Source organism: Gracilinanus agilis, chromosome 4 (assembly GCF_016433145.1).
Source record: "Gracilinanus agilis isolate LMUSP501 chromosome 4, AgileGrace, whole genome shotgun sequence".
Classification (NCBI taxonomy): domain Eukaryota; kingdom Metazoa; phylum Chordata; class Mammalia; order Didelphimorphia; family Didelphidae; genus Gracilinanus; species Gracilinanus agilis.
In genome coordinates, this window is record NC_058133.1 from 110560433 (window position 1) to 110587228 (window position 26796).

A 26796-nucleotide genomic window follows, 5' to 3' on the forward strand; every position below is an offset into this window, starting at 1 on the left:
CCCCTGCTGGGTTGCCCAAGCTCTGCCATAGGGCTCCTAGGGTCAGTGTGATAGAATTCAGAATCCGTAGCTCAGGTTCTGGTCCTCTTAGGCTTTTTGTTCAAGGCCCCAAACTTGTCTAGGAAAATATGTATTACCCTCTCGGGGATGGGTAGGGTTAAGGAATGGGCATAAAATGTCTGGCAAGCCCAGTGCCCTCTTTGATGGCTCCGACAAAAGTTTGGCACGCTCTAGCTTAGAGCCCCTGACCCCATCCTCTCACCCTACAAAGCCAGCCACAGGAGCCCCAAGGCTTCCAGGAATGCCTAGCCACCGAAGGAACCCCGTCTGAAAGCTTAGAGAATGTCTTGATTAAATTAGCGTCAAAGGGGGCAAAAATGCCCCAGGACACAAAATGCGTTTTGAGGAGCCCAGCGGGTTCTTCTGAGAATGAATGTCCCTGTTAAGTGTGGCCATGACCTGTGGCCCCACACATGCCAGAGACATAGTTCAATTGTCCCAGTCCCAGCTGTGTGCTTGTTGGGGAGTAGGCCGAGAGTGGGGGAGCTGGGGACACTCTTGGACTGATGGATCCTGGCATGGCTGGCATTGCTGGCTGGTGAGCAGGAGAGTTGTAGCTCCTGTCCTCTTCCCGTACCTCCAGCGGGCCACCCTGGCCATGTTGTGCTTCCAAAAAGGGAGAGGAGGTGGTTTTCCTCCTCCTGGGTGTCCAGGCCTTGCTTCTCTGACCTTCCTGTCTCCCAGGGGCCCAGAAGCACCCCTGAAAGCCCCCATTGTCCTCCCTGGCTTCCAGGGCAGGAGGTCAGTGCAGAGCCCCCAGGCAGCGCCTCCAGGCCAAGAAGATAGCAGAGTAGCTCAGCTCAGGGGTTACCGGGTAGCATAGCGTGTCACTGCTTGTTTCTGGGGTCTCAGGACAGACTAGGTCTGTCTCTGGAGAACCCTGGCATTTACCATCTGGATGTCCTTTCCTCATCACCATGGAAGGAGAGCTCTGTGGGGCGTCTCCACAGCTCCCAGAAGCTTGGTATTGGAATCTACCTCCTCCCCAGAGATCCCTGATGGGAGGCTGAAGCCCAGAACCCCCAGCCTCCATCTAAGGATGGAGCTGCCTCTAATTTCTCTTTGGGCCGCCCCCCTTCAGACCTTCTTTCCCATGCTCCTTCCCCCTGGGGCACCATCTCCTCTTCCCCAACCCTTCCAGCTTCCCCTGAGCATGGCCTTCTCCCGCTAGAAGCCTGGCACATCGCAGGGCTTCCTAACTGCTCATGGGCTCAGACCAGCACTCTGGCCCTTCGCCTCTCCGAGGCAGAGCTTTTTCAGCAGGATATCACCAAGGCCTTACACCATCCTCCATCCCAAATTCATGTTTTATTCCCCTGCACGTCAGGGTCAGTTTTGCTCAGGGCCTGGGGCGGGGGGGAGGGGGCTGCCCAGTTGAAACACGCACTGAGCAGGCACTGAGCTGGGTCTGAAGGACGCCCGGCTCTTCTTCCCAGGTAGCCTACTCCAACCAGGGAGATGAAAAGGCGTAACGTGATGGCCGCACGAACAGGAAGGGGAGTCTGGAGGTATCCGCACGTGGGTGCTTGGGGGGAATCGGCCCCGGAGCCCAAGGTGATCCGGGAGGCCCGAGGGAGCATGGCGAAGCAGAGACCAGACTCTGGGTGGGCAGCCGGGGCAGAGACGCAGGAAGGGGAGACAGATGGACCCTGGCCAGGGAGGAACCGAGAGGAGGCCCAGTTGGCTGGAGTGAAAATGCGAGCAACAAAGCAGGGCTCAGGAACCACCGAAAGAGAGTTGAAGGTCAGGCTTTGTGGGCCTTTGAAAGCCGAGGAGGAATTTGTCATTTTGGCCTAGAAAGGGCCCTGGAGCTGGTTGGTGCCGAAGTCACAGGATCAGATTCACGGGATGTGCGGTTTCAGCGTGGTTTCAGCTCTGCCAAGGCTGTCCGGATCAGCTGGCCGAGGAACCATGAGGGCCTGGACTAAGGCAGGAGTTGGATGGAGAAATGTCAGGATTGGGCAGCAGACTGGCTAGTGTAAGAAGGAAAATTTAAGTATTTATAGATATATATTAGAATGTGTGGCCGCCAGGAATCAACAATTCAGGTTGATTCCGTAATTAAATCAGACCCAAGTCAGCATCGGGTTGAGGAGTTTATTTCCAATCTGGTAGGTAAAAAGTAGGAATAAAGAGAAAGGGAGAGGCTAGTCCAGGCCAAAGGCCTGGACGGAGAGAGAAGAAGGTTATAAAGCTTAATAATGAAGCTGTAAGCCACAAGGCCCAACAGCCAGGTAGGCAGAGTTTAGAATTGGCCCAGCTAGGCCAAGGAAGTCAGCCTAACTTACCCACGTGACAATATAGAGCGTAAGCGTTCTGTGGTCTCAGGAGATGCTTCTGCTCCCAGTTCGAGACGGCAACTGCCCCCACAGGAGGTTCACTCACTTACTTAAAGAGATAGTGTCTTTCATCACTTCCTGTGGTCCACCTCTAATTCAAATGGACAAATGGCAGTTTCTACATTGATTTGGACTACCCAAAGGGCAGTCCCTTATTCTTGATTTGTTACTTATTGTCACGTGTGGGTAACTCGTCTCCCCTCCCCACTAAGGGAGGTGGGGATGACATCATTTCTATGCCTAGGATGGGTAGATTTTTGACTATTAATGGCTCGAGCTAATTCTATTTACACAATCCCCCCTGATGATCATATTGGGTGCCTAGTCACCCCAAGTGATCATGTTACACAACCATCTTCTACCACAAAGGTCTTCTAACTACAATAGTTAGAGATAAGAGGGAAATGGAAAAGAGAGAAAGCAAAACCAATGTTTTGCTAAGCACATTGACAAGAAACCAATTGGGGGCAGTCCCCTATTGGCATATCATGTACAATTAAAGTAGCTGTTCAAAACCCATCAGTCCATTCATTAGTACCCAAAGTTCATTCTGGATCACTTGATGCAACAAACCCCATCAGTTCAATCAATTGCAACCCAAAGTTCATTCTGGATTTCTTGATTAAATGTAGGTTCTTCAGGCATCTCTCTGCAAACAGTTCATTCTCTGGATTAAGGAATCAGCAAGTTTCTTTCCCTGAGAATTTTTCTCAAACAAAACCAAAAATTAAATCTTGGATATAATAAAATACGATTAATCTTGGATTTTATAAAAATACTAATTCTATTTACACACTAGGCAGGTGTGCAGGAGATTTGGGGGGGCCGCAAAGCGCTGAGCCTGTGAAGCCAACAGTGGGGCCTCAGACAGGTCCCAGGGTCGCCCATCCATGCCGTGTGCCTGCCCCTCCACAGCGTTCATGGCCATGAATGCACCTGCATGCCGGCATTCTTCTCATTCTCTTCATAGGTCTACTCTTAATTTGCTCTCTTACCAGCCCCCCTTTTTCTTGGACACACATAGACAGGCATTGGATAGTCTTTTCCCACTCCCACTTACTTCCCCCACCCCCCTCAAAGACTTGGCATTTAGTTTGGGGGAGATGAATGCCTTCCAGCACCTCAAAATCAAATTCACAAGAGATAATACATGGGGAGGGGCAGAAAAAAGAGGGAGCAGGGAATCCACATTTCATGAGCATCTCCTGGGAGGCCTGGATGCTCACAGCTACCTGATGGGGGCTGGAGCGAAGGGTCACCCAGCTAGGAAGTGTCCAGGGGCAGCTGGGTGGCTCAGTGACTAGAGCACCAGGCCTAGAGATGGGAGATCCTGGATTCAAATCTGGCCTTAGACCCTTCCTAGCTGTGACCCTGGGCAAGTCCCTTAACCTAAGCCTGACTCAGTTTCCTCCTCTGCAAAATGGGAATGCTCACTTTCCCTGCCCTGCCTCGCTTGGGTTGGTTTTGTCTTCTGTTTGTCCTTGTCTCTGTGTCTCCTCACATGTGCCCTGGTGGTTGGCACTTTGGCTGTGTGTCCCCAGCACTTAGCGCCGTGTTTGCACATAGCAGGCCCTTGGGAGATGCTCTCCCATTGCAGCGCTCCCACACACTTCTCCCATTGACCCGAGGCCTGCTAGAGGTTCTGGAGAATGTCTTTCTGTCCCCTGAGAAAGGAGGGGCTGCATCACAAAGGTACAGAGAAGCCTGGATCGAGCCTCCCTCTCCCCAGGGGTTTCTGGGTTCAGACAAGCCCCCCAATGGTCGCAGCCTTAGGTCTCTCTTTCCCTCTGAGTGGCCTCTGTAGGACAGAAACCCTCGCTGGCCCTGTCCTGCAAGAACGTCCAGTCCTAGTCCAGTATTCGTTGGGCGTATGACCGAGGGACCTAGTACCTGGCCTTTCCACACCTGCGGGCACCACCCCAGCTGTGGCTCACGGGGGACTGTGGGCATGGGTCTTTGCCTCCATGGGCCTCTGCGGGCCTCTTCATTCCTGTCGGTAGTGGAGGCGTTCCGGTTGGCCTATGGTTCCATTCTCAGCCCCTAGCTGACAGCGGAGGAGAGTGAGGCCGTGCAGGGAATGGGCCCATAGGCCGGGAGGCCTCTCCTCTCCATTCTTTTCCTGGTCAGGGAGCAAACAGTGCATGTTGGGAGGCAGTGAGTGAAATAGCAGGAGCTCAGGGGCAGGCCAGGACAGATCCGTGCCCCCACTTGGGCTCTGGGTGCTGCCCTCTTCCCCCGGCTTCACCAGATTGGAGCCCCTAAAGAGTCAGGGCTCTGGGCCCCAGGCCCCACATCCCACGTCCCAAGCCATCTCACAGTGCTGTGTCAGGGCCTCCTGTGGGGCTCTCTGCTTCCCTTGGTGAGGGCAGGGACCTGCAAGCCAGCTTTTACTCACTGCTCCGGCCCCTCGGGAGCCCTTGGTCTGGCCGGGTCCAAGGGCCCCTCCTCCAAGTGCGCCCTGCTTCAGGTTCTTCTCCTCAGCAGTTTTCTCAGTGCCCCTGGTCTGGCACTCCCATTGCTCTGCTTCCTACCAAGCCATCTTCCTCTTTTAGGCCTCTCTCCTCCCAGCCCTCAGTGACCTCCTGGCCTCCTCCGGCCCTGCCTGGGACCTGCAGAAGAAGCTTTCGGGGCCACCTCCCTCCCCTTCTGGGCCCTCCTGAAGCCTCTTCTTCTGTGGCTCATCTCACAGCGTCCCTGGGGTGGCTGCACCCAGTGCTGCCCTCTCAGTGCCTCCCTCGCTGGTTCCCCAGGCCTGACTCCTAGTCTTGTGCCACCCCAGGACCTTCACACTCTCCTTTGGGGCCAGCGAGCCTTCAGCCAAAGACGTGGCCCTACTGGGAGAAAGATCTCTGGGGCTCTGGCAGTAGGCCTTGCCTTCCTCCTAGGGAGGGTTCTCTCTGCCTGTGGAACCTCCCACCGAGCGGGGCCTTCCTCATCTCTAAAGGGGGCCTGGACTGCCTGGCTGCCCATCCTATGCCTTCGGAGGTCATTACCACAACCCCAGGGATGACCTCGCCGAGGGACATTCATCCAAGAGAGTTCTGGGCGCTGGCCCCGAATGGCCTTGTGTGGGGAGTGGAGCGCCCCTCGCAGTGACAGACACCTCCTCCCCACCAGGGTGGCTACAGCCCGCCACCCTGAGAGGAATACCTGGAAACTGAATTATTGTGGCTGGACTGAACGAGGACAACTTCCAGCTGACCAGCAGGAGTCTGGGACAGTCTGCCTGGCCTGAATGACAGCCTGTCAGGCCAGAGAGTGGGGAACGGGCATGGGTAGGCCTCACCAAGTTCCACAGGTCACCGGCCAGATCACAGGTTCATCTACAAAAACAATGCCGTCGGGGGAAAGGGCCCTGCTCTCCCTGACCCCAGAGCCCATGGGGAACAGTGGTGGTCATTTCCTACCTAGAGAGTCACCTCCTCCAGGAAGCCCTCCCAACCCCTCTCCTCCTAGCACTCTCTCTTGGCTTTACTCCCTTGTGTCCAGGCTGAGTTCCCCCAGGGGAAGCCAAGGCCCCAGGCTCCACTGGGTCCTTTTATTCCTGGTGTCCAGCATGCTCCCAAGCCCATAGGAAATGCTTGATAAATGCTAATTGAGCCAAATAGAATTAAGCGGAGAGCTTTCAACTGGACTTAATTTCTCACCCAGTATGAAGAGCCCACTTACTCAGCTGTTGTCCAAGTAACCTGAATGATGAGAAAATTCTTCTGTTGTAGAAAGAACAGACTGGATTCGAATTCTGCCTCTGACCCTTACTGGTCAACATAAGAAGTCATCCACAGTCTCCAGGCCTCAGGTCGCTCTTCTGAAAGTGAAGATGTGGGCCGGACCATCTTGGAGGTCCTTTCTGGGCTTTAGGGTCAATTGTTTTAGTTTTTAAACCCTTCTGTCATAGAATCAGTAAGTGCAGCTTTGGGAGCTGGAGGGGCTCCCCGGACCCCTTGCTCCCCACTTTGGTGGTCATTGGTGGATCCTGGCACACTCAATCTGGAACACAACCCAATCATTCAATCAACAAGCATTTATTCAGCATTACTCATTGCTACAGAGAGAAACCTGGCCCTGTTCTTTTCTTAATTCTTTTTTAATAAATCTTTTTTATCCTCAATTACATGAAAGAACGCTGTTTAGCCTTCTTTTTTTACATTTGAGCCCGATTCTCCTCCTCCTCCCCCTTCTCTGCCACAGCGATGTGGACTTTACGTGGGGAATAGCGTCTTGTGAAAGCTCGAACCAGCCCAAGAACAATGGAGAGATAAATGGAGGTCTGCCTTCCCACACTCCGCGTGCTCGTTCTGTGGAGGGGGAAGCGTCCTGGAGGATGTTCTCGGGTGGGCCGCTGTCCGTGTTCATCCTGTAGCCTCGCGGTCCCCCCGCACCCCCTCTCCCTCCGCTGCCGTCCACGTGGCTCTGCCCGGGTCTTCGGAAGCCCTCCTGCTCATCGCTGCTTATGGCACGATCGTAGAACACAGGAAGTCTTCTTTGTCAAAGGAGGCGTATGTCAACGTAGACAAAAATCGGCGCCGGGTCACCGCGGCAGGGCAAGACGAGTCGCTGACAGGGAATCGGGGCAGGCCTCCCAGAGGAGGAGGCTACGGGGGCACCCCAACATCTGCAAAGGCGCCCAGAGGGGAGGGGCGGCCTCACACCCGATCCGTCTGGTTTACACTGCTTTGGGCTCCTCGTGCATTTCCTGGCTCTGAGTGTTTGCACACAGGTGTGCATGTACGGGTGCGTGTGTGCCTGTGGGCACGGGGCATCTCTCCTCCTCGTGTGTCTATTTTATGCATGGCTTACATGCGCGCGTGTCAGTGTGTGTAATGTTGCTTGCTGGGTAGCCTCCACCTATCGATACACGCGCTCCCTCGAGAGAGGCACACGGGGCCTTCCCCGGGGGCGCCTCCTAAAGGCAGGCTCAGGGCCCCGAGCCGTCCCCCTGCCTCTTCCGGCTCTTCGGTCCCGCCGCCCCTGCTCAGGACGTGTCCACGGTGGGCAGCCCTTCCTTCCTGCTGGACAGCCGAAGCCCCGCAGCCCGGGAAGGCCTGGCCTGGAGCGCAGAGACGCCTCCTCCAGGGCCTCTCCCGCCCGTGCCGCCTTCCCCACAGCCGCGCTTCAAAAAGAGCCTCGTTCTGAAACTTGTAAAGGTCCGTTCCGTTTTAGAGAGGAAAAGAAATATTGTTTTACTGCCGGGCTCAGAACCCTTACCTCCATCTTATTATCAAGACAAGATGATCCTCTGGCTGTCTGCCAAGGAATTCAGGCCAAGGGTCAAGGGTAACTGAAAAATAAATAAATAAAGATATGCTTTTTCTCTCTCTTTTTTAATCCTTACCTTCCATCTTAGAATAAATACTGGGTACCCATTCTAAGGCAGAAGAGTGGTAAGGGCTAAGCAATGGGGAGGTGTTAAGTGACTTGTCCAGGGTCACACCACTAGAAAGTCGCTAAGGCCAGATTTGAACCCGGGACCTCCCATCTGGGCCTGGCTCTCCATCCACGGAGCCCCCTTAGCTGCCTCCCAGAACCACACGTTTAAAAAGCCCAGGCCTGGGAGAGAGCCGTGCCCTTGAAAACTGGATTCTCTTTTAGGAAAATGCTGACACGGGCTCATCAGGCAAGAGCTCAATGGCCTCCCTGTTTTTACCTGCTGACAGCCTCCGCCTTGGGACAGGGCTGGAATTAGCTCTCGCCACAGGCCAAGGAAAAGCAGGCTCCTTCTCTCTTCATATAAACAGGATGGGATGGGAACTCCCTGCTTCCCAGCGAAGGACGCGGGGAGCTCTAAAGCACAAAGGCCTATACTGTCTAATGTGGGCTAACACGCTGCTTCTCTGGAGGGCCTTGTAAACAAGCCCGTGTTTGGGCCGGGGGCCGCCGGGGCCCTGGACTCGTGAGCCGGCCCTTCCCTTCCTTCCTGCTCTCACAACCCGTGCTGGGGGATCCCGAGACCTCTCTGGGCTGGCCAGCGTGGCTGCCTGCCCCGAGCTTTGAAAGGTGGCCGCGGCAGAAGCTTAAGGAAAAAGGGAGAATCCCACCCAAACGGCCCCCTTGATGCAGAGCGCTCAGCCGCTCTCCAGCCAGCCCGTCTGGACCCTGGGCCGCAGCGCTTGGGCCTCCTTATCTTGCTGCTTTATGACTTGCCCTCATGTCTCACAGGGAGAGTTTACAACATTACACACGTAAGTACAGCACAAAGTGGAATATAACAGATAGGGGGCAACTAGGTGGAGCCAAGCCTAGAGACGGGAGGTCCTGGGTTTCAATCTGGCCTGAGACACAACCTAGCTAGGTGACCCTGGGCGAGTCACTGATGTGAAATAATTTAAACATTTAATATTACAATATTTATCATTATTATAAATATTATTATCAATAATTTTTTTTAAAGAATCCTTCATCAAGTTGAAAAGAAAGGCTGAGCCCAGCTGGAAGAAGCCTGTAAGAGAGCAGGAGACCAAGGCGAGATGCCGTAGAAGTAAAAGCAGTAGGATGGGGCAGCTGATGACTCCAAGGCCACATGAACCTAAGTGAGCCAGGAGAAGTCTAGCGATTGCCCTTAACCAAAATAAAAAAGGAAAGTTAGGAAAGGTAAACCATGGGGAGGAAGGTGGGCGAGCCTGGGCTCCTGTGGGACCCCCAGGTGGAGGCAGCCCCCGGAGACACTCAAGTGGGGCCCGGCATTGTCAGCCCCCCTGGGCAGTGAGGCCTGCCCTTGACCGTGGCCGCCCAGCGCTTGTGATTTCCAGAATAAGACTCCAGAGCGTCCACATCATTTCACTTCCTATCCCTCAGTATGAGCATTGTTCAGTATTCCACATCTTAGCTCTAAATTTAGGTTCTTTTTTTTTTCCAGGCTAAGGTTACCATGCAAACATTCAAAAAAGAATTTTGCCCAAAGTAATTTTTCCCCTCCTTCTTTTTGGTTTCCTGCAATGTTTAGATGACTCATTCTCTTCCAAGAAGTTTTAAAAAGAAGAGAGATGCATGTTGTGCGATAGCACACAAAGACAGTTTTGTTTATTATCCTTCATTTTCTTCCCTCCCCTATATCTCTTTTCTTTTTCTTTTTTTAATGGGGAAGGAAAAGGGCTTTGCTGCATCCATTGTGTCACGGACAAGGCTTCAGCAGGTTTTGTTGGAGGGGCGAGTGGACGATAAATGCCCCTCTTGTCTTTGGGTGGGTCCCCTGGCCAACCCTCCGCTGTGGCCAGCACGAAAGCCTGACTCCAGGCCTGAGGGGAGAGGAGAGGGGGTCGCTGGGAAGCCACCGGTGATTCCCCTCACAAGCACCCGTCTAAGGTCTCTGATCTGGCAAGCTGCAGGGCCCTCCCTTAGTCATCTGAGGAGGAAGAGGCTCTGGCCATTTCCTCTGGTCAGAAGGGCTCCCCACTGCCGCAGGCCGGCTTCAGCCCTCTCTAAGGCCAGCCCAGCCCTGGGACGGCCCCTGGGGGGCCCCAGGAAGGGGAGCTGCGAGTCCCTGGCCTGGGAGCCTCAGCAAATGTGCCTGGGCCAGGCTGCTCAGGCACTGGCTCTTGCCCGTCACCCGCCCCTGCTCTTTCTTTCCCTCCTCGGCCAGGCTGAATTCTGGGCGCCCGGGGTTCACGCTGCAGGCTAGAAGGAAGGGGGGCCTTTCCTGTACCTCTGCTGTAAAAGAGGAAGGTGGCTGAGGCAGCGGGGGGAGGGGGGGAGGTCCTGGCAGGGAGCTGCCCCAGAGGTGAGGGGAGTGATCGAGTGGGAAGTGATATTTGTGGTTCGCCTCCTGACCCTGCCTCTGACCCTGGCTGCAGATGGATGAGTCATTTTGCCTCACGTCCCCTCCTCGTGCTGGAGATACTGAGCCATGTTTGTGGCACACATGCTCGTCTTCAGAAGGCTTTAAAAGGGGCTGCTGCTGGTGTTCAGTCATGCGTGACTCTCCGTGACCCCACGTGGGGTTTTCTTGCAAAGCTCCTGGAGTGGTCGGCCATTTCCTTTCTCCAGATGAGAAAACAGGCAAATGGAGTTCAGTGACTTGCCCAGGGTCACACGGCTAGGCTAGGGAGTGTCTTGAGGCCAGATTGGAACTCAAGTCTTCCTAATTCTGGTCCAGGCACTCTATCCACTGGCACCACAAAGTGCTTTACACACCTTATCTCATCTGATCCTCACAGCAGCCCCCTGAGGTAGATGCTGTTCTCATCCCCACTTACAGGTGAGGAAACTGAGGATCAGAGAAATGAAGTGATTCTCCTGGGATCACACAGCATCCTCTGAGTCAGGATTCAAATCCAGGGTTTTCTGACTCCTCCAACACGACCTTTCCTAGGCAGGGGACATCCAGGGCTGTGGCTTATTCTAGGGTCTGAGACCCTTGGAAGAAGGATGGAAAACCAGACACCTACACCCGGAAAGGCCTTCCCCAGGCCTTCCTACCTGGCGAGCGAAGGGAACGTGCTTGTGGCCTCCCGCTGCCGCGTGGAGAGGGAAAGCAGCTGAGAGTCACCTTGACTCGGGAATCCTGGCAGCAGATCACAGTCACTGAGTTGTAGGGCTGGGAGAGCTCTTTGTCGAGCCTCCATAGAGATGGAAAAACTGAGCGCAGGAGAGACTGCAGCCAAGGAACATGCAGCGGCAGCGCCGGCTCCCGTGGCTCCTAGGTGCGCCCCTCTCGGCAGCTCCGGCACTCTCTCGTACTGCCCTGCCATGCCACCTGGAAAGGAGGCTCGGCCTAATGAACAAAGGAAGTCGGGGTCAGGACTTGGCGTGTTCCTGGCTCACGGGGCAGCTCCCTTTGCCAGAAGCATCTTTAGTCCTCGAGCTAAGCTGCGCTGAGTGTGCTTGGTGCTATTGAGCCATCAGGGAGAGAGGCCCTGGCTGCTAGGATTTGGGGGTTTGTATTTTCAAAGCAAAACAAGAAGAAGCTGGCAGAACAGATGACTTGAGGTCATCCTCACACTGGACCTATTATGTATGTCAGCCTGTCTCATCTCCTGCTCCTCTGGGTTTGGCACTTCCCCCTCTCCTTCTCTGTCTCTGTCTCTCTGTCTCTCTCTGTCTGTCTGTCTGTCTCTCTCCCCTCTGTCTCTGTCTGTCTCTCTCTGTCTCTGTCTGTCTGTCTGTCTGTCTCTCTCTGTCTCTCTCTCCCTCCTCTCTGTCTCTCCTCCTTCTCTTTTTCTCTGTGTATCTATTTTTCTTTCTGGCTCTCTCTCCTTTCTCCTCTTCCCTCTCCCTCTTCCTTCCTCTCTCCCTTCTTCTCCACCAGGCTCTTCTTGTGTGAACTGAACAGCTCAGATCCATAAGCTACCTTCTCCATATTCAGGTGCTTGCCTGATATGTTGGAAGAGTAACTGGAGAAGAACTGAGATTTGCAAGTGGAAAATCTCATAGTAATACAGTACCAGTCCTCTGGACCTGATTTCCATGGTCTGCTGCCATCCTGGATCTGAGGGAAGGAGAATGTGATTTGGTATTTAAGGATTCCCAGTTGGCTTCTCTCTCAGCCTGAGTGGGACATACGGCCTTGAGCTCTCTTTCTCTCCTCCTTTCCCTGAAAAACACTAGCAGCAGAAACTGGCATCTAGGACTAATGGCTTTCTTGGGTTTTGTTTTGTTTTTTAAAAGAAAGCCCTATAGGCAGATAGCACCAACCCCTGGAGAAATTCACCAACTAGTTGGATAGGATCTGCCATCATTGGGGGAAAGCTTGCCTTTGGGCACGGTCATTAATAAGGGTAGAAAAGCCTGATCAATACAAAACAGTTTCATTAATCTGCATCACCCAGGGATCCTCAGCGTTTCCATAGTGAGTAGATGCCTGCGTGACCTTCAGCAAGGCGCCGGAGCTCCCCAGGCCTCTGTCTCTCCTCTTCTGAGCCATTGAACTCCACGATTGAGGGGCCTTCCGGCTCCTATCTCTTGGGATTGGGGAAACGTGTTGGGGGATCCCCGGAGAGCCTACACACAGGAGGAGGGGTGCTGCTGGTGGGCCACAGAGAAGAGCATATGATATTTCAAGTCAGGCAGCTAGATGGCACAGTGCAGGGAATTCAGATCATTCTGCTCCACTAGCTGTGTGGCCCTGAGCAAGCCTGTCTATAAAAGGATGACGAGATTAAGATTAGTGCCTTCTTCCCCGGATTGTAGTGAGAATCAAATGAGGCCGCATACAGAAAGTGGACAGTCATTTCCCTTTTTGTATGTCAGGTAAATATTTATAAGAATTATCCTCACACAAATGAAGTCATTATAAGGAGTATTGGTATGTTTCATGTTTTACTGCCTGAATAAAAACTGCCACTCTTAAAAAAAAACTACATTAACATGCTTATAATGTATAGTATTATGTATTTATAATTATGTTACATAATAAATGTATTACATAATAACACACATAAATTTTATAATATAATATTAAAATAATATAATCACATATAATTATAAAACAAATATAATAATTATTGTTATTAATGCACTGTTATACTGTTGAATGACAAGATGTTGGGAAGAATGGCACAAGGATATAGGACAGCAATAGCCATGGCTTCTGATTTACCCTTGGTCATGAGCATTATTTGGAACTCTTGAATTAATCTAGTCTAATGTGAGCCCATATGCCAATCATTCTTTTTTTCCTTTCTTTTAAACCCTTTCCTTCTGTCTTATAATTCATACTAAGTAATGTTTCAGGGCAGAAGAGAGCAGTAGGCAATTAAGCTAAATTTGAACCCAGGGCCTCCGGATGCCAGGCCTGGCCCCTCTCTCCACCAAACCACCTAGCTGCCCCTGCCTGTCATTAATTGAGCAAAAATAAAACAAATCAGCGTGTCCCGTTTGTCAAGGAGTTTTCCCGGCTGATTTTAGGTGCTTGGAAGCTCCTCGAGAAGAGGGATTTCGTCACTCTTTGGAGCGATGTCTGCCATGTTAGCTGGCACTTAGTAGATGCTGTTAATAGGTTGAAGGGTCCATCGGAGGACCTCCTGCGTTGACACGGCCTTTGGCCCTGCCTCTGTAGCGGGCCAGGGCAGGGCAGGGAGAGCGGGTCCCACTAGCAGTAGTTACCGGGAGCATGTGGCTCTGGGCTGACTCCTCAGGGAAAATCAGAGGCTGAAGCCCATTTGCCCTCCTCTCTTATCAGCTCTGCTCTGCTCTGGATAAGAGCACATTTCATTTTATTAAAACTCCTTGAGTAATCTGACCATAATTGGGTCTGATCGCAATGGTTATCTGATTTCCCTGGTTAAATAATGGGCCTTAATTGAGTCAGGGTTATTTGTAGAGCCCGTATTGCGCTTCCCTTTGTCGGCGTCCCCCTCCCTCCCCACTTCCCAATTAACCTGAGCTTTTCTTTCGTTGCAGAGCAAAGAAGTCGGCCAACAGCTCCAGGATGATTTGATGAAGGTCCTGAACGAGCTCTATTCGGTAAATCAAGCGGGTTTCTTGGCAGGGCTGCTTCAGCATCCCAATCGATCTGGCCTCGGGTTGGGGTTGAGGACACATTCCCCATCGGAGAGAGCTCCGACCTTCTCCCTTTCTTGGCTCTTCTTTCTGGCCTTGACCTCCTGACCCACCTCCCCACCTTTCCTTCAGTCAAGCCTGGCCGTGGCTCTATTTGAGGAGGGGGCAGAAGGGAGATTTTAGAGTCAAGCAGGGACTTGCAGGCCCCAGAGGATGAAAAATCCATGCCCACTCCGGCAAACCCTGTTCCCAGCAAACTAGATCCCCCAGGCCAGGAAGCCCAGGAGGGATGCGCCCTGCGCTGCCCCGCACCGGGATCATTTCTGGGGGAGGGGCCTCATTATTACCCGAGGTTTTACACAAGATCCCAAATGGAACTCTCATGGTCGAGACCAGGGGGACCGCTGGAGAGGGAGGCCAAGACCCTGGTCAGCGCTTTAGAGCAAGGGGTCCATCAGAGCAGAGAGCCCCAGGCTCAGGGCTTAAAAGGGCCGTCTGTCCTGAGGGGCATCCTCTTCCGCTACGGCCTGTGTTCCTGCACGCCTCTGGGTGGGCCTCCTCCCAAGGGGGCTTCGGTCATTATTTCCTTAATGTGCCTGATTATTATTACATACACCCCCCCCCCCCACACACACACACCCCTAAGCCAAGGAAATCACCACCGTGGTGCACGCAGCATCTTCATTGCAGGCCAGGCTGCTGGAGCACGGCCACTTTCCAGAAATCCTTCCTTCGCACATCCTACGGCCTTGCCCTGCCTCAGTCCTTGACGTTGTCCCATCCCAGGAGATTGGTTTTGCAGACTTATTTTGTTTACTTGTTGGACCTTCTTTATTCTCCATGGAGTAAAGGCAGCTAGGTGGCTTCAGAGAGAGCACCAGGCCTGGAGTCAGGAGGTCCTAGGTTCAGAGGTGGGCTCAGATACTTCCTAGCTGTGTGAGTCCAGGCAAGTCATTTAACTCCCAATGCCTAGTCCCGATCACTCTTCTGCCTTGGAACTGATACTTAGTGTTGATTCTTAGACAGGAGAGAGAGAGAGAGAGAGAGAGAGAGAGAGAGAGAGAGAGAGAGAGAGAGAGAGAGNGAGAGAGAGAGAGAGAGAGAGAGAGAGAGAGAGAGAGAGAGAGAGAGACACAGACAGACAGACAGACAGACAGACAAGGAGGGAAGGAAGGAAAGAAGAGAGAGAGAAAGAGAAAGGAGAGAGAAAAGGAGAGTTAGAGACAAGGAAGGAGAGAGAGAAAGAGGAGAGAGAAAGAAAGGAAAGAGGGATAGAGACAAGGAGGGAAGGAAGGAAAGAAGAGAGACAGAGACAGAGACAGAGTAAGGCAGAAACCTGAGTAGCTGCCTTAGGGTACTAAATGCCATTTAATATATGTCTGTTGGATTAAATATGTCAAATCAGGACTCTGTTTTCTTCACATAAGAATCTAGATGTGTGCTCTTGGGCTCTTGTGATGGACAGTGAATGCTCAGCCAGGAAATATGGTAATGGAGTTAGCAGACATGGCACCACTGCTGTTCTTCGGCTTTGGATTCTTTGCCCACTTGGTACTGTATGAACTCTGCTGCCTGGAAGCCCAGCACAAAGAGGCAGTCTCCCTCCTCGGATTATAGGTTTAGGTGCCGAGTTCCCTTTTCTGTCCACTGAAATGAAGACTAGTTGTTTTTTATAATAGAAGCATGTTGATGTGAACCATTTTTGGACTGGATGAGTTTCCTGGACCTTTTGTCTGTTTAGTTCTTTACTTCTGCCTTTATTTTTAGAGTGTCTTCTAGGCACTCATGCGCCATCCTTCTGGCACAGAACTTGCCAAGATAGAAAACAGTACATTTGCTCAATAGCTGAACCCTTTAAAAAAGTCACTGAAAATATCTTTGTTCCTCAACCCTGGGAACGTCCTGACTTGCCACACGCTCTAGGCAGGAGTACTTGGATAAGGGGTAGAAAAAGTCTTCCGTTTTTATTTCAGGATGCTCCAGGGTGGTGGGACAGGCAGTTGAAGAAAAAAATGTGTCCCGACTCTGTGACCCTTGCCTGACGGGCCCATGTTTCCCAACGGGAGATGATGAAGAGACTTGTTTAAGTTGGGATTTTCTTTTGGCTGCTGTGTGGGACTGGCGGGGCAGAGAGAGGGTGTAAGAGAAATTTGAGCCGAAGTGAGAAGAATTCTGGGTTTTGCCATTTTGGTTTGTGAAGAAACTTTTTGGCCTCTAGCTCCTCTGTCTCTGGTCTATCCAGCCTTAGCCAGCTGTTTTGTTGGCTGCTAGGAAGGCCAAGTGTTTTAGTGCAAATGATGAAGTCCAGCGACTCATCTTAAAAATTTGAGTCTGTGGGGTGTAGCTCTCCTGAACCAGATGCAGATTGTTAGAGCCTGCCTCGGGCCAAAATGAGAAATTTCCCCAAGAGCTAGCCCAGGAGCCCTGGACCTTTTGGAGGAGTTTGAACTATGAGATGAAGAGGACATGTGAGAGGAGCTAAGAAGACCCCAGTTCTAGCCCTGTCCTTACCCTCCATTCGAACCGGGTAATCTTAACACCCAGGCATCACTTTCTCTAGTTGTACAGTGGGGGAAGGTGTGGAGATTTCCTCTTAAAATTAGAGGAAAGTTAAGGATCTGAACTCAAGAATGTCATTGTTCTTTGACAAGTTGAAAGAAAAGAGGCTTCTTTTCTTGGGAGGACAGAAATGGTTTGGAGCCTGGACCGTCCCAGCTGTATGAGATAATAAATGTTTTAAGTGGAGGAGCTGGGACGCGAGCCATGCTGCAGTCACGTCCCCTCGGAGGATAGGCAAGGAGAGCAGAGCCGAGGGATCCGCTGGAGACGCGCTCCTCCCCATTCCTTCTTCTTGGGCCAGGGGCCCCCGGGTCCCACATTTCAGTGGCCTTCTTATCAAAAGGACTAGACAATGACCAGACAGAGTACTTACTAGCCTGGGCATCCTTCTAGTCTTGGTTCTGCTAACTTCTTTTTGTTTATTTATTTTATTTTTTACCTTCTGTCTTAGAATCAGCACTAAGTATTGGTTCCAAGGTAGAAGATGAGTAAAGGCGAGGCAGTGGAGGTTAAGTGACTTGCCCAGGATCACCCAGCTGGGAAGTATTTGAGGGCAGATTGAAATCCAAGACCTCCCATCTCCCTGCCCAGTTCTCTGTCTACTGAGCCTCCCAGCTGTCCTTCTGCTACTAACTTTTTGTATGTGGGCCCTGGGACCAGTCACGTCCCCCTCGCTGGCCCTCATCTGTAAGATGGCAGGTTTGAACGCAGTACGGCTGAGGCCCACTTCAGTTCCTCAGGCGACTGGTATCTGATTGAAGAGGTCCAGGACATCTTAGGGTCTGGAGCTGCTCCTTAGAAACTGGACTCCACCTTGAAGGAGCTCCTAATGTCTTAGCAGTCCCCGTGGTCTGGGAATGAAGCCGTCTGTGCCCAGGAGGAGGGCCATGCTTTTATACCCAAAGACAGACACTGGAGTGGGACGGATTGGCTTAGTTGCTCTGAGCCTTCTCTCGAGACAAAGGATCATTTTCTGCCGTGTCAGGGGCCACCGGCCCAGCACCAGGGCTTATGTCAAGCCGTCCCAGGGAATGTTTTTCTCTGTGTCTTTTCCTCAAAATGAACCGATCGGGTCTTCCATTTGGGCATAAGTGGTTTTCATTTTCTGAGTGGTTCTCCAAGAATGCCTTTGAAGTCAGATGCCCTGCTCCCCTGGGGAGACCCCAAGGTATTCACCGTCTCAGGCATCATTCCGAAGGGCAGATCTCTACCATGGAATGCCAGGAAAGCCCCTAAAGGCCCTTTGCTGGAGAGCTCGTGTGCCAGGATTGTTGGGCGAGTGGAAGGAGCTGGGAAGAGAAGGCCCCGGAGTTCAGAAGGAGAGAGACGGCCAGATACTAGCTAGGCCGCTGTGGCAGGAAGGGCCGGGGGGTCAGGGGTCTGAAGTTCCTGTTCCTCTGAATAGATCCAGCAGACTCGAGGAGAATTCCTGGTATCTGTTCTTTGGCCTGCCAGCTTTCACCTCCCAAGGCAGGGATCCTTTAGCAGCCGACCTACCACACTCCCAGGAAAGTCCTTTCTGTCAAGGCAGGCCGGCCCTTCTCTGCACCTAAAGCCCTGGAAGGTTAATAGGCTTGGCCCCCCAGCAGACCCTGGACCCAGGTCTTTCCAGTCTTGAAGCCAGGGCTCTAGCCACTAAACCACACTGCTTCCTCCCCTGGCCCCCACCTCCCTTGCGTTGTACGCTGTCTATCTTTTGTAGTCAACTATCCGTGGGCATGTTTCCTGATGGGCTAGAAGAGACTGTTTAGTTTATGTCTTTAGAGATGCTTTGGTCGTTGCCTCTGGCCTCAGTTGGTGCTCGATTTCTCTGGCGAGGATGAGAATTGAGATCTGTCGTTGTCTGCCAGTGCCTCCTGATGGAGCCGAGTCACTGAGCATCATGGTTTGTGCAGGGACGGTGGGGGCACCGATGTACTGTAGGGTCACCCCATCTTTCCAGACCTTTCTCCCCCTACTCTTCAATTCAGTTCAGTCTCGCAGGTAGCCCAGTAGATAGAGAGCCAGACCTGGAGCCAGGAGGTCCTGGGTTCCAGTCTAGCCCCAGACACTTCCTGGCAAGTCACTTAACCCCAAATGCCTAGCCTTTACCTCTCTTTTGCCTTAGAATGAACAGTTATTATCTCATTACTGATTCTAAGACACAAGGTAAGGGTTTTTAAACTAACATGCCAAAAAGGAAAATTCAGTCTCACAAGAATTTCTTAAGGATCTGTACCTTTGCCAGCTACTGTGATGGGCATTGAAGATCTAGAGAGTAAAAATGATAATCTCTTGATGCTTTTAAGATTCGCAAAATGCCTTTACAAGTGTCTCATCTTATCTTGGCAGCCATCCTGAGAGGTGGGTGCTGTTGTCCCCATTTCACAGATGGGGAGGCTGAGACAGACAGTGGTTGGGTATTTTGCCCAGGATCATACAGCTAGTAATTACATAGGCTGAATTTGAATTCAGGTCTTCCTGACTCCAGATCCAGAGCTCTATCCCCTACACCACTCATCTATCCCATTGAATGAAACATTCATGATTTGTTGCCTGCTAGGATCTCACATTCTACGGATAGGAAATAGCATTGACACAGAGAAGTAAAAACAAAATGCATACCCAAGAAATGTAAAATAATTAGGGTACAGAATAGTAAAAGAGGGCTGGCCTCAGAGCCAGGAAGACCTGAGTGCAGGTTCTGCTTCTGCTATAACCTGACAGTAGGACCCTCTGTGCTCTGGCCTGCTCCCTGAGGCTGGTGAGAGGAAGGGGGAGAAGGTGGCACCTGATCCTTAAGTCTTGAAGGGGGACCAGGGGATTCTGGGAGGCAGAGGAGAGGGAATTGCAGGGAGAGACAGCCTCTGGACAGAACACAGGTCTGTACCATCAGAGCCATATGCTGGGATTCCCATGCTGCCCCACCACCTCATCTATAAAATGACCAGGGGCGGGCTTGGGTCAGCGGCCACCGGCGTCTCTTTCCCCGTGGGCTCTGCGGTCTCAGACGCCTCCGAGTCCTCTCTACCCTTGACTTTCTGCAGCTTGAGTGATAAATGCCTCTTTCCCCACGCTAGTCAGCTCGGAGACGCAGAGGGCTCTATAAATTATTCAGAAAGTCTCTTTCCTCCTGCTGTGCTTTCTGGTATTTAAATATAGCTTCTTCTGTAACAGAGCCTACTGTCTCCAGTGCTTCAGGAGCAGAGAATAGCTCTTGCACTTAAGGAAAATGGTGCAAAAGTTCAGAATAGGGTGAAGCCGATGATGGAACATCATGCATCCGAAATGAGCTGTCATCTAGATCTTCATGCGCTTTCGGGCCTCATCTCCTCAGCCTCCTGCTCCAGAGATTTGCTCTGACCGTGAATATTCTGTTCTCTAGACATACAGGAAGGATGAAATACCGGCTCAATTGAAAGGACAGCTGGGTGGCTCTGGAGAGAGAGCCAGGCCTGGAGTTGGGAGGTCCTGGGTTCCAATCTGGCCTCAGACACTGCCTCGCTGGATGACCCTGGGCAAGTCACTTAACCCCCATTGCCCATCCCTTACTGCTCTTCTGCCTTGGAACCAATACTTGATTCTAGGACAGAATTATAACCTCTCTTGAAGACTGAAAGGAGGGAGAGAATTCTCTGCACCAGTGGAAAAGCCTAATACTTAGTACTGATTCTAAGGCAGAAGTAAGGGTTTAAAAAAAAAACCAAACCAACAGACAAAAAGCCCTGCTCATTCGAGGGCACAAATCATTCCTTTTGGAGATGTACCACAAACCTAGATCTCCCAGTGTTTCCATACCCCCTGCCAAGGGCTCTTTTCTTTAAACCCTCGCTTCTGTCCTAGAATCAATACGATGTATCAGTTCCAAAGCAGAAGAGCCGTCAGGACTAGGCAATGAGTGACTTTCCCCAGGGAGTCACATTTGAACCCAGGACCACTTGTCTGCAGGCCTGACTCTTTCTCCCCTGAGCCACAGCAGCGCCCCCCCTCCCCGGACCTCGCTCTTCATGGTGTCCGGCGGCTTCCCTCCTCCACGTGGCTCTTGTGCGGCGTCCCCTTGGACATGGACGCTCCGGGTGAGCAGGTGTTCCCAGAGGCTCCCCTTGCTCAGCCACAGGCCGGCCCTCGCATCGCCGAACTCCTGCCAGGATTCCGCCAGGAATGCCGGCTTTCCAGCCGGAGGAAGCTCTGGAGGCGGCGGAGCGCCGTGGGCAGAGACCCTCCTGCGGGGTGTCCGAGTCCCTGTTGAACCACCGGCCAGGTTGGAGGGGGCTGGCGAGCAGCAATCCGGCAGAAATGCACCCGGACGCCCTTGGACGTTTCAGCCGCTTTACATTTTGGCAGTCGAGCCCTAATTCGTAGTGGGTTGACTCCGAGGGGTAGCGCTTCCCCCTAAAATGGAACCCTGGGCTGGCGTGGGCTCCGACGAGACGGCCTCCTCGCCCCCAGCCTCGGCGGGCTGTCCTTCTCCATCCAGGCGTGGGACCTTTTACCTGTTTGTGTCATCATCTAGAAGGACAGGTCGACGTCTGAGGTTCTGGCCTGCTTTTGGCACGCGGCGACTCTGGAAACAGGACGTAGTGATCTGTTGGGGAGGATGTGAGATCCGCCCGGGGCCTGGCCTCGAGACTCCTCGGCTTCCCAGCATCCTTGGGAAGGAGACAAGTGGGGTCTTCCCCGGCCTGGGCCGTGGCCAGGACAGGCCTTCCCCGGCCTCCTCTGTACTGCCACTCCAGTGATCTAGAAGATGGTTCTCCTCTCTCCCCCCCAAGCCCCCTTTTCTTTTTTTAAACTCTTAACCTTTGGTTTTAGAATCAACACAAAGTACTGGTTCTGAGGCAGCAGAGGGCTAGACCGTCGGGGTGAGTGTCTGAGGCCAGGCTTGAACCCAGGACCTCCCGCCTCCAGGCCTGGCACCTCGCAGCCCTTCGTATGGTCTCTTAAGCTTCTGTACCAAGGGGCCTGAGGCGTAGGGACGGCGGTGCTTAGGTGTGCCAGGAGGGGGCCTGATTCTCTTGTGGATGGGCCGTGGCCCTCGGAACAGGGCTGTGTGTGGCCTGAATGGGCTCTCGGGCCCGAACCTCTGATCCTCTCGTCTTAGTCACAAATCTGATCCACGGCCCTCTCCCTGCCTGCGAGCGTTTGGTGGCTGACGAAGGTTCCGGGGACCCGGAGCCCAAGGCAGCAACGGGCCGAACTTGCAGGGCTGTGATCTCCTTACTCTGGGAGGGGGACTTGATTCCCCAACAGAGAATTGGGGTCATCCTTGTCAATCCACCTAGAAACATAGAATCACAATGTAGTGAACTATAGGACTCATTTCATGCAGGTCAGTTATTCATGTTTCCTTTATGGATCACGTTCATTTAAATTTTGTGTTTTGGGTTAGCAAAAATGGATCCATTTTCTCTCCCTTCTCTTTCTTTAACCACTATTGAAAACAAAACCAAAAAACCCAGAGCCCTCCTCATAAATATGTATAATCAAGCAAAAGCAAATCCCCACATCGTCCGGACCTCTCAATCCGCACCCCAAGATCACCAGCTCTGTGCATCCGGCGTCCTCTGGGGTGGTGGTTGGTTGGTGCATCCATAAGAGTTCCGGAAGCTACACTCTTAGTTTAGACAGGGGGGTCATTATGGAATAAATGATTCTCCTGCCTCTGCCGGCTTCCCTCTGAATCAGGCCCAACAAGTCTTCCTACTGAAATCATCCCTTTCATCCACTGACAGTGTTTTCAAAATAGCCTCTGATCATGTGTGGTAGCAGTAGTAGTAATAAAAATTAATAGCGGGGGCAGCTGGGTAGCTCAGTGGAGTGAGAGCCAGGCCTAGCTGTCTCTACCGCCCGCCCTCTGGACTTGCCATCCCTCATCAGAGGGCTTTTCTCAGTCACACCGGAGCAGCCCTGCTCGGTGCCCTCGTCTCTCCTCTAACATGGCATCACGAAGATTCAGATGGATCGTGAGTGCTTTGCTAAGATAAAGAGTAACGCTTATAAATGACCATTAATAGAGATAAATAATAAAGGGCGGGCCTGCAGAGTCGAGGTTGTAATGAGGTCTCTGGGCCAGCTTCGAATGCTGCCCGTGTCTGCTCGCCGTTGGGCTCAGCCCTCCTGGGTTCCCCCGTCAGAACGCGGGCCGGGGGCGGCCGGGGCCTTTGCCGGGCCTCCCTTTGTAAGCGTCCTTCCGGTTGCCTTGCAGGTCATGAAGACGTATCACATGTACAACGCTGACAGCATCAGCGCCCAGAGCAAACTGAAGGAGGCCGAGAAGCAGGAGGAGAAGCAGATCGGCAAGTCAGTGAAGCAGGAGGACCGGCAGACGCCCCGATCGCCGGACTCCACCTCCAACGTGCGCATCGAGGAGAAGCACGTCCGCAGGAGCTCAGTAAAGAAGATTGAGAAGATGAAGGAGAAGGTGGGTGGCTGGGCAGCGGGGCTCTGGGGGCTGCTGGGTACCGCCCTCTGCCCCCTGGCCTTGCCCCGAGCCTCCCCACAGCCTCTTCCTCCTTGCTAAAGCCTTCTTGCCAATATTTATTGGCCCAGGCTAAGTGCTCGGTGGGTGAAGGGGGAATGTTAAAAAGTGGGAGTTTCTTAAGCTTTAGTCTTCATTCATGAGAAGTATCTTGAGAAAAAAATAAATAAATTTAAATAAAATTTTTTAAAGTATCAAGAAAAAAATTAATTTTTTATAAAAGAAGTATCTTGAGGTTAGCAAGCTGGCATCTCTCTGTGCTAAGCTGTCTAAAAATGAGCAGAGCTTTCCCCCCAGTCACAAGATAACCCTCCAATGCCCTGCCATGAGGCATCCGGGGACAGCCATCCCCCTTCCGACCCCGTCCACGATCGCACCCCGATCTTCTGGCTCTCAGATGAAGATGCCCGAGGGCCCAGAAGCCATGGGTGCCACGAGGGTGGCAGGGGCAGGACGAGCTCTTACGGGGTGGGGGGATTCTATTATGAGGTAGAGCCCAAAGGGGGCCTGTGTCTGAGGCAGGAGCCTCATTAACCTTTCCTGGAGTGATCTACATTCTGCCCTTGAATTTTCATTAAGCAGAATTAGAACCCAATTTGAGGGAGAAGCGCTCTGGGAGTAGCGCCTTAATTGTGCCTGCCTCCTGAATGTACTGTTCCTCTCGCTTCTCAGAGAACACACTCTCCTTTTTAAAGTCAGTTTTTTTCAAGTCCCAACTTCTGTTCCTTTTCTTAGCGCCAAGCCAAGTACACTGAGAATAAGCTGAAGGCCATTAAAGCCCGGAATGAGTACTTGCTGGCTCTGGAGGCCACCAATGCGTCGGTCTTCAAGTACTACATCCACGACCTCTCCGACCTCATCGATGTAAGTACCTAAGGCTGGGCCCTCCCCCGTCCTTCTGTCCTGCTGAAAGACCGGCGGCTCGGGACGATGGAGAATTACTGTGGGGTCTTGTCTTTGGATTGTGTGTGGTGGCCACTTGAGGATGTGCTGAGCATTTTGCACACAGTAGAGGAGCGCGTTTTTTCCTCACATCAGCTCCAGGAGGGAGGCGCTTTTATCGTCTCCATTTTACAGATAAAGAAACGGAGGCAAACACAGCTTCAGCGACTTGCCCCGGGTCACAGCGCTGGTGCGTGTCCAGGGAAGGAGGCAGACTCAGGCCCGTCCGCGTCCCATGTCACGTTCTCTGCAGTCTCCTTTTAGGTGTATTTTTCCAAGGACTTTCACACTCGTCGTCACATTCGTTCCTTCCCATCACGTGAATGCCACGGATCCTTACAAAAGCCTTGGGAAAGCGGGGCAGCGCCCAAGTCTTGTCCCCCCTTCTGGGCCCTTTCCTAGGACGAGGCACCAGACACAGGGTATGGCACCCCCTGACGCAGGCAGGGCGAACCAGACAGTCTTGAAGGCTTCGGCTCCCTGGGTGGCTGGACTAGGCAGGAGTGCAGAGCCTGGGAAAAGGCTGAGCCCCCTCATTAGCGAGTGGGCAGAGCCCCTCGCCCCAGCAGCGGCCTGGAGCCCGGCCTCAGACGCTTACTAGCTGTGTGACCCTGGGCAAGTGACCTACCTCTGTCTGCCTCAGCTCCATCTATAAAATGGGGGTGACTTTGCTCCTACCCTCCCAGGGTGGTTGTGAGGACTCATAAAGCACTTAGAGTGGTACCTGGTACATAGTAAGGACCTAATAAATACTCGTTTCCTTCCCTGGACAGGTCACTTTATTCCTTTGAGCCACAACTTAAAAAAAATATATATACTTTCTTTCCCCTGGAGCCTTTATTTTGAGAGTGAAAGGCAAAGTAGGTGAGGAGAGAAAAGCTCTGAGGCTCAGGGAAGGGCCTCCAGGAGTAAACAAAGGAATGATTCACCAGGAAAGGCGCAGAAAGAAGAGGAGTTTGGGGAGGCCCTCAGAGGTGCCCCAGCCTTTCTCCAGGCCCTTTAAAGGACTGGGTTTCATTCCCTGCCAGCATGTGTGGAGTCCTCCAGGCCATTCAGGCACCTCTTTGTCTAGTGATCCCAATCGGAGACCATTCTTTCATCTGGGTTAAAATGAAAATCAAGATTCTTTCTCCTCCAGGGACACTTGTCCTTGGGGCTGGGAGGGAGGAGTATCCTTTGCATGAAGGTCAGAGTCCTTTCTCCTCTTCCTCCTCCTCTGTTCTCCCTGCCAGGCCATTGCCTACTTGGTGGAAGGTCAAAGCTGCCCATCTGATAGCATCCCCATTGATTTGTGGGGTGCATGGTCTCCTCCTGCCTCTGGGCTCCACGCATGCTTCCCCATCCAATTCACAAAAGTGGCCTGTTGGTTCCTTAGGGCCAGGAAGAGAGCAACCACCAAGAAGGCCCTGCTGTGCCTCTCAAAGGCCGAGGCCTCTGCAGCCCTGCTTCTGCAATGAGAAAACTCATCTCAACCCAGGAGATTTCAAAGTCCTTCCCAAGAGCAAACTCTCTGGCATCTGATCCTCCTCAATCGTTTTTTTCCCTGGAAAAAAAAGTTTTTGTTTTTATTTTTATTTACTTATTTATTTATTTTAAGCTATTTTTCCATGGTTACATGATTCATGCTCTCTCCCTTCCCTCTTCCCTCCCCCTTCCCGGAACTGACGAGCAATTCCACTGGGTTAAACAGGTATTACTCAATCATTTTTAAAAGCATTTATTAAGTGTCTCATGGCACAGGAGGACTATTCGAGGTGATGTAAGAGAAAATCCTACAAACCTAATACCTGCTCTATCCACCTTCTCACAGCGCGGGGCATGCTTTCTTAGGGATGTGCCCTGTTGTAGCCCGGCGAGGGGCAAGGCAAGCTGCGATTTCCCTCACTTCCTGCGTGTCTTCTGTTGTGGGAGAGCAAAAAGTAAAAGGCACACGTGGGCCAATAGACTATAAGGTAGCTGTGAAGCCGGGCCAAGGGGCCTTCTCTTGGCTCGTTATTTACAGGCCGTGTCCCGATGGTTCTGGCATGACGAGGTGGAGCTGAGGGGGCCAGAAATGCCACCGTCTTCATCCCATCCGGGGGGAGATGGACTTTGGAACGGGGGACAAGTCACGTTTCTCTTCATTGCCATCTGTGGCACCCGCTCTTGCAGGGTGTTGGAGCTGTAAGGGAGTGTGAAGCAGTTATTTCTGTCGGTGCTATCTGCATTGCCGCGAGACTCCTTCCTCCCCTTCTTCTGGGACCGTGAAAGATGGAAACCCAGATTGTCAGAATCCATGGGAAGCATCTGACAGAGTCAAGGAAATCCTTGATTTCAGGCCAAAAAGACATTCTGAGCTCACTTAGCAGGAGCTAAAGGCTGTCACCTCGCTGGAATGTCATGTCTTCTCCTCCTGTGGCTCTCCTAAACTCAGCTGAATGTGGGTGAATGAAGAGCGGGGCATTGTCCCCCCCACAAATAGCCCGAGGAGAGCTGAAGATTCGGAGAGTTCTGTGGGCCAGAGGCCAGCCTGAGGCTACCAGCACGGATTCTCTTCAGTTCATTTTTAAAACTCAACAGAGTTGCAGAGAGCTCTGTAGGAAGTTCTCTTGGAGGAATCCTTTTTCTCTTCCCATAAATTAAAGGTATATTTGAAGGGGCTGCTCGGCAGCTCAGAGGATAGACTGCCAGGCCTATGTGACCTTGGGTGAGTCACTTACCCTGATTGCTTAGCCCTTGATACGTTTCTGTCTTAGAATTGACACCTAAGACTGAAGGTACACATTTACATAGATACATACATATACACACATATTTATATATTCACATTTATATATACACATATTTATATGATATATAATATATTTATTTATATACATATATACATGTATATATTTTATTAAATGCTCGTTTTCCCGCCTCTTACCACCTTCTGGAGACTATGAAAAATCTTCCAGCTAACTAAGGGTTAATGAGCTGTCAACTTAGGCAGTCACACATGTGGATGCGCTATCATTAAATTCT

General features: G+C 52.1%; 1 protein-coding gene across 2 annotated transcripts in view; it reads left to right on the forward strand.

Annotated features, from left to right (window-relative positions):
• The window catches only part of SRGAP2 (SLIT-ROBO Rho GTPase activating protein 2), a 232911-nt gene that overhangs the window by 146200 nt on the left and 59915 nt on the right, over positions 1-26796 (forward strand). For both annotated transcript variants that reach the window (XM_044671582.1, XM_044671583.1), the window contains exons 4-6: positions 13737-13799; positions 22579-22794; positions 23587-23715. In XM_044671582.1, coding sequence (XP_044527517.1) covers positions 13737-13799; positions 22579-22794; positions 23587-23715 — 408 coding nt within the window. The remainder of the gene's footprint in view (positions 1-13736; positions 13800-22578; positions 22795-23586; positions 23716-26796) is intronic.